This window comes from Primulina eburnea, unplaced genomic scaffold, assembly GCF_022965805.1.
Source record: "Primulina eburnea isolate SZY01 unplaced genomic scaffold, ASM2296580v1 ctg1081, whole genome shotgun sequence".
Lineage (NCBI taxonomy): Eukaryota > Viridiplantae > Streptophyta > Magnoliopsida > Lamiales > Gesneriaceae > Primulina > Primulina eburnea.
This window is the reverse complement of record NW_027330627.1, coordinates 2,279-10,025: the sequence shown is the minus strand read 5'-3', so window position 1 is coordinate 10,025 and position 7,747 is coordinate 2,279. Positions and strand designations below refer to the sequence as shown.

The 7,747-nt window shown below is 36.7% G+C and overlaps 2 protein-coding genes across 2 annotated transcripts; both read right to left on the bottom strand.

Annotated features, from left to right (window-relative positions):
* Window positions 1–899: 899 nt before the first annotated feature.
* On the bottom strand, window positions 900–1,907 carry LOC140820501 (uncharacterized). The gene has a single exon (XM_073180792.1). It carries the CDS (start codon window positions 1,905–1,907, stop codon window positions 900–902), a length of 1,008 nt encoding a protein of 335 aa, XP_073036893.1.
* Window positions 1,908–5,561: 3,654 nt separating this feature from the next.
* Window positions 5,562–6,569, bottom strand: LOC140820502 (uncharacterized). The gene has a single exon (XM_073180793.1). It carries the CDS (start codon window positions 6,567–6,569, stop codon window positions 5,562–5,564), a length of 1,008 nt encoding a protein of 335 aa, XP_073036894.1.
* Window positions 6,570–7,747: the final 1,178 nt, after the last annotated feature.

Below are 7,747 nucleotides of genomic sequence, written 5' to 3'. Positions count from 1 at the left end.
TTGCGTGCTATTCTTAAAAAGAACTTGGATTGACATTTCTATGGACTTTATTTTGGGGTTGCCTAGGACTAAGAAGGGGAGGGATTCTATTTTTATTGTTGTGGATAGATTCTCTAAGATGGCACATGAAACGACCTCGATTTTTTTTTTTTTTTATAACCTTAAATCATAAATTCTAAATTACTTAATAAAATATTTTAACATAATCATGAATCATAATAATTTAACCATTTAAATCTCAAGTGTATAAAACAAAATCCTAAATCATCTCCTAACCAAAACTTCCTAAATCGATATTGGAAAAGATCACTAATAATAAATAAAGCATAAAAATATCTCTACTAAACTCATGAACATAAATCTTTAAATCATAAATCTAATAAACTAGTGCGGAAACATAAAGGCTCTCGGGTAAAATCTTTATTTTCATGAAACATGTCATATAATCATTTAATCATGCAATTATACATTTAATCGTATAATAAACATCATGCTAGCATTTAAAAGCAATTAAATAAAATAATTAAGCAATTAAAATAATTTTGCATGCATGAGGTTTACGTATGTTGGTTTTTCAGACGTTATAATTCTCCCCCCCTTAAATTGAATTTCGTCCTCGAAATTTTCCTTGACTTGATGATTGCAAGCTTAAATTCCGTTACCCATCTCAAACTTAACCTCTAACTCGAATCTTACTCGTCGATTCGGTCCTCAAAATCTTGAAATTTGCATTTCTAACCCAAAAATTCTCAATGTCGACTCCTAAGTCTAGCTCAAGTAGCGCATGCATCCTATTTTCCTCTAAGTTATTCAATATCCCAATCAAATCCCATCACCCAATTTAACATTTCATGCAAGAAGAGCATAGAAAAATGTTAAACAGCTAGGTTACCTCGAAATCAGTGTAGTGTCGGCTCTGTCTCATCTTCTGTAGCTTGCATCACATAGACTCTTCCGGTCATGGGTTGCCTAGGCTTGGTGCAATCCGCAGCCTTTTGTCCCAACTCCCCGCACTTGAAGCACTTGAAGGTGCCCCACATGCACTTTCCATAATGTGGACGATTGCACTCCTTGCAAAGTGGTTTTTCCTCACCTTTCCGAACATTTCCTTTAGGTGGTTGTCCTTGTGGTTTTGGTGGTTCTGGTTGCTTAGAAGGTCCCGTATGAGGCTTCTTATTACTCTGATTAGCTTGCTGAGCACGGTTCCTCTTTCGCTGCATCTCCCAATCGATATCCTTCAATGACTGCTCGGCTCTAAGAGCCCTGGCAACGGCGGTAGTATAATCAGCAGGATCGACAAGTATCACATCGCGTCGGATAGTCGGCCTCAAACCATCTAGAAAATGTCGTAATTTTTCAGCAGCATCATTGGCAATCAAGGGCATAAAGTGACATCCCCTATCAAACTTCTGCACAAACTCGGCAACAGTCCAATCCCCCTGACGGAGACTCATAAACTCTCTCTTAAGCCTAGAACGAACATCGGAGGTGAAGTACTTGTCATAGAACACTCTCTTGAATCCTTCCCAAGTCAAAGTCGCCATATTCACTCCTCGCTCCGCTCCCTCCCACCATAACGAAGCGTCGCCTTTCAACAGGTAGATAGTACATCGAACGCGATCGGCGTCCGCCATGTCCATATAACGAAATATTACCTCTAATGATCTAATCCATCCCTCAGCCATAAATGGATCAGTAGTGCCATGGAACTCATCGGGGTGCATCCTCCTGAAACGCTCATATACTGGCTCTGGCCTACCCATTGCTCCATTCCCTACGTGTTGCTCAAAGAAACGGGCCATACCGGCTAGTACACGGGCACTAGCATCCTGACCAGGTGGAGGCTGTGGGATATCCTCCTCCTGTCTACCCTCATCAGTCCTAAGCACATTCCTTCTAGGAGGCATCTCTGTATACGTCGTCCAAACCACGTAACCAACATGCATTTAAATTTTTTTTTTTTGCTTCATGCAACATGCAACTAACATGTATAACATGTATCATATAAACATTTAAAAGAATTTTAAGCATATAAAATATAAAACAGTAAAAACTCACATATTTGAGGCGTGACTTCTTGAGCTTCTCGAAGTGAAAGTACACAACCCTTTTGGGAAAACCTGGCTCTGATACCAACTGAAACGACCTCGATTTTTTGTTTTTTTATAACCTTAAATCATAAATTCTAAATTACTTAATAAAATATTTTAACATAATCATGAATCATAATAATTTAACCATTTAAATCTCAAGTGTATAAAACAAAATCCTAAATCATCTCCTAATCAAAACTTCCTAAATCGATATTGGAAAAGATCAATAATAATAAATAAAGCATAAAAATATCTCTACTAAACTCATGAACATAAATCTTTAAATCATAAATCTAATAAACTAGTGCGGAAACATAAATGCCCTCGGGTAAAATCTTTATTTTCATGAAACATGTCATATAATCATTTAATCATGCAATTATACATTTAATCATATAATAAACATCATGCTAGCATTTAAAAGCAATTAAATAAAATAATTAAGCAATTAAAATAATTTTGCATACATGAGGTTTACGTATGTTGGTTTTTCAGACGTTACAGCACATTTTATAGCTTGTCATAAAACCGATGATGCTTCAAACATTGCGGATTTGTTCTTTAGAGAAGTCGTTAGGTTGCATAGAGTGCCTAGGACTACTATTGTTTCTGGTCGCGATGTTAAATTCTTGAGTTACTTTTGGAAGACTTTATGGGCTAAACTTGGCACAAAATTGTTGTTTTCTACTACTTGTCATCCTCAAACGGATGGACAAACTTAAGTTGTTAATAGAACTTTGGGAACACCTTTGTGTGCTATTCTTAAAAAGAACTTGGATTGACATTTCTATGGACTTTATTTTGGGGTCGCCTAAGACAAAGAAGGGGAGGGATTCTATTTTTGTTGTTGTTGATAGATTCTCTAAGATGGCACATTTTATAGCTTGTCATAAAACCGATGATGCTTCAAACATTGCAGATTTGTACTTTAGAGAAGTCGTTAGGTTGCATGGCATGCCTAGGACTATTGTTTCTGGTCGCGATGTTAAATTCTTTAGTTACTATTGGAAGACTTTATGGGCTAAACTTGGCACAAAATTGTTGTTTTCTACTACTTGTCATCCTCAAACGGATGGACAAACTGTAGTTGTCAATAGAACTTTGGGAACATTTTTTCGTGCTATTTTTAAAAAGAACTTGGATTGACATTTCTATGGACTTTATTTTGGGGTTGCCTAGGACTAAGAAGGGGAGGGATTCTATTTTTGTTGTTGTGGATAGATTCTCTAAGATGGCACATTTTATAGCTTGTCATAAAACCGATGATGCTTCAAACATTGCGGATTTGTTCTTTAAAGAAGTCGTTAGGTTGCATGGAGTGCCTAGGACTATTGTTTCTGGTCGCGATGTTAAATTCTTGAGTTACTTTTGGAAGACTTTATGGGCTAAACTTGGCACAAAATTGTTGTTTTCTACTACTTGTCATCCTCAAACGGATAGCAAACTGAAGTTGTCAATAGAACTTTGGGAACACTTTTGCGTGCTATTCTTAAAAAGAACTTGGATTGACATTTCTATGGACTTTATTTTGGGGTCGCCTAAGACAAAGAAGGGGAGGGATTCTATTTTTGTTGTTGTGGATAGATTCTCTAAGATGGCACATTTTATAGCTTGTCATAAAAACGATGATGCTTCAAACATTGCGGATTTGTTCTTTAGAGAAGTCGTTAGGTTGCATGGCATGCCTAGGACTATTGTTTCTGGTCGCGATGTTAAATTCTTTAGTTACTATTGGAAGACTTTATGGGCTAAACTTGGCACAAAATTGTTGTTTTCTACTACTTGTCATCCTCAAACGGATGGACAAACTGAAGTTGTCAATAGAACTTTGGGAACACTTTTGCGTGCTATTCTTAAAAAGAACTTGGATTGACATTTCTATGGACTTTATTTTAGGGTTGCCTAGGACTAAGAAGGGGAGGGATTTTATTTTTGTTGTTGTGGATAGATTCTCTAAGATGGCACATTTTATAGTTTGTCATAAAACTGATGATGCTTCAAACATTGCGGATATGTTCTTTAGAGAAGTCGTTAGGTTGCATGGCGTGCCTAGGACTATTGTTTCTGATCGCGATATTAAATTCTTGAGTTACTTTTGGAAGACTTTATGGGCTAAACTTGGCACAAAATTGTTGTTTTCTACTACTTGTCATCCTCAAACGGATGGACCAACTGAAGTTGTCAATAAAACTTTGGGAACACTTTTGCGGGCTATTCTTAAAAAGAACTTGGATTGACATTTCTATGGATTTTATTTCGAGGTCGACTAGGACTAAGAAGGGAAGGGATTCTATTTTTTTTGTTGTAGATAGATTCTCTAAGATGGCACATTTTATAGCTTGTCATAAAACCGATGATGCTTCAAATATTGCGGATTTGTTCTTTAGAGAAGTCGTTAGGTTGCATGGCATGCCTAGGACTGTTGTTTCTGGTCGCGATGTAAAATTCTTGAGTTACTTTTGGAAGACTTTATGGGCTAAACTTGGCACAAAATTGTTGTTTTCTACTACTTGTCATCCTAAAACGGATGGACAAACTGAAGTTGTCAATAAAACTTTGGGAACACTTTTGCGTGCTATTCTTAAAAAGAACTTGGATTGACATTTCTATGGACTTTATTTTGGGGTTGCCTAGGACTAAGAAGGGGAGGGATTCTATTTTTATTGTTGTGGATAGATTCTCTAAGATGGCACATGAAACGACCTCGATTTTTTTTTTTTTTTTATAACCTTAAATCATAAATTCTAAATTACTTAATAAAATATTTTAACATAATCATGAATCATAATAATTTAACCATTTAAATCTCAAGTGTATAAAACAAAATCCTAAATCATCTCCTAACCAAAACTTCCTAAATCGATATTGGAAAAGATCACTAATAATAAATAAAGCATAAAAATATCTCTACTAAACTCATGAACATAAATCTTTAAATCATAAATCTAATAAACTAGTGCGGAAACATAAAGGCTCTCGGGTAAAATCTTTATTTTCATGAAACATGTCATATAATCATTTAATCATGCAATTATACATTTAATCGTATAATAAACATCATGCTAGCATTTAAAAGCAATTAAATAAAATAATTAAGCAATTAAAATAATTTTGCATGCATGAGGTTTACGTATGTTGGTTTTTCAGACGTTATAATTCTCCCCCCCTTAAATTGAATTTCGTCCTCGAAATTTTCCTTGACTTGATGATTGCAAGCTTAAATTCCGTTACCCATCTCAAACTTAACCTCTAACTCGAATCTTACTCGTCGATTCGGTCCTCAAAATCTTGAAATTTGCATTTCTAACCCAAAAATTCTCAATGTCGACTCCTAAGTCTAGCTCAAGTAGCGCATGCATCCTATTTTCCTCTAAGTTATTCAATATCCCAATCAAATCCCATCACCCAATTTAACATTTCATGCAAGAAGAGCATAGAAAAATGTTAAACAGCTAGGTTACCTCGAAATCAGTGTAGTGTCGGCTCTGTCTCATCTTCTGTAGCTTGCATCACATAGACTCTTCCGGTCATGGGTTGCCTAGGCTTGGTGCAATCCGCAGCCTTTTGTCCCAACTCCCCGCACTTGAAGCACTTGAAGGTGCCCCACATGCACTTTCCATAATGTGGACGATTGCACTCCTTGCAAAGTGGTTTTTCCTCACCTTTCCGAACATTTCCTTTAGGTGGTTGTCCTTGTGGTTTTGGTGGTTCTGGTTGCTTAGAAGGTCCCGTATGAGGCTTCTTATTACTCTGATTAGCTTGCTGAGCACGGTTCCTCTTTCGCTGCATCTCCCAATCGATATCCTTCAATGACTGCTCGGCTCTAAGAGCCCTGGCAACGGCGGTAGTATAATCAGCAGGATCGACAAGTATCACATCGCGTCGGATAGTCGGCCTCAAACCATCTAGAAAATGTCGTAATTTTTCAGCAGCATCATTGGCAATCAAGGGCATAAAGTGACATCCCCTATCAAACTTCTGCACAAACTCGGCAACAGTCCAATCCCCCTGACGGAGACTCATAAACTCTCTCTTAAGCCTAGAACGAACATCGGAGGTGAAGTACTTGTCATAGAACACTCTCTTGAATCCTTCCCAAGTCAAAGTCGCCATATTCACTCCTCGCTCCGCTCCCTCCCACCATAACGAAGCGTCGCCTTTCAACAGGTAGATAGTACATCGAACGCGATCGGCGTCCGCCATGTCCATATAACGAAATATTACCTCTAATGATCTAATCCATCCCTCAGCCATAAATGGATCAGTAGTGCCATGGAACTCATCGGGGTGCATCCTCCTGAAACGCTCATATACTGGCTCTGGCCTACCCATTGCTCCATTCCCTACGTGTTGCTCAAAGAAACGGGCCATACCGGCTAGTACACGGGCACTAGCATCCTGACCAGGTGGAGGCTGTGGGATATCCTCCTCCTGTCTACCCTCATCAGTCCTAAGCACATTCCTTCTAGGAGGCATCTCTGTATACGTCGTCCAAACCACGTAACCAACATGCATTTAAATTTTTTTTTTTGCTTCATGCAACATGCAACTAACATGTATAACATGTATCATATAAACATTTAAAAGAATTTTAAGCATATAAAATATAAAACAGTAAAAACTCACATATTTGAGGCGTGACTTCTTGAGCTTCTCGAAGTGAAAGTACACAACCCTTTTGGGAAAACCTGGCTCTGATACCAACTGAAACGACCTCGATTTTTTGTTTTTTTATAACCTTAAATCATAAATTCTAAATTACTTAATAAAATATTTTAACATAATCATGAATCATAATAATTTAACCATTTAAATCTCAAGTGTATAAAACAAAATCCTAAATCATCTCCTAATCAAAACTTCCTAAATCGATATTGGAAAAGATCAATAATAATAAATAAAGCATAAAAATATCTCTACTAAACTCATGAACATAAATCTTTAAATCATAAATCTAATAAACTAGTGCGGAAACATAAATGCCCTCGGGTAAAATCTTTATTTTCATGAAACATGTCATATAATCATTTAATCATGCAATTATACATTTAATCATATAATAAACATCATGCTAGCATTTAAAAGCAATTAAATAAAATAATTAAGCAATTAAAATAATTTTGCATACATGAGGTTTACGTATGTTGGTTTTTCAGACGTTACAGCACATTTTATAGCTTGTCATAAAACCGATGATGCTTCAAACATTGCGGATTTGTTCTTTAGAGAAGTCGTTAGGTTGCATAGAGTGCCTAGGACTACTATTGTTTCTGGTCGCGATGTTAAATTCTTGAGTTACTTTTGGAAGACTTTATGGGCTAAACTTGGCACAAAATTGTTGTTTTCTACTACTTGTCATCCTCAAACGGATGGACAAACTTAAGTTGTTAATAGAACTTTGGGAACACCTTTGTGTGCTATTCTTAAAAAGAACTTGGATTGACATTTCTATGGACTTTATTTTGGGGTCGCCTAAGACAAAGAAGGGGAGGGATTCTATTTTTGTTGTTGTTGATAGATTCTCTAAGATGGCACATTTTATAGCTTGTCATAAAACCGATGATGCTTCAAACATTGCAGATTTGTACTTTAGAGAAGTCGTTAGGTTGCATGGCATGCCTAGGACTATTGTTTCTGGTCGCGATGTTAAATTC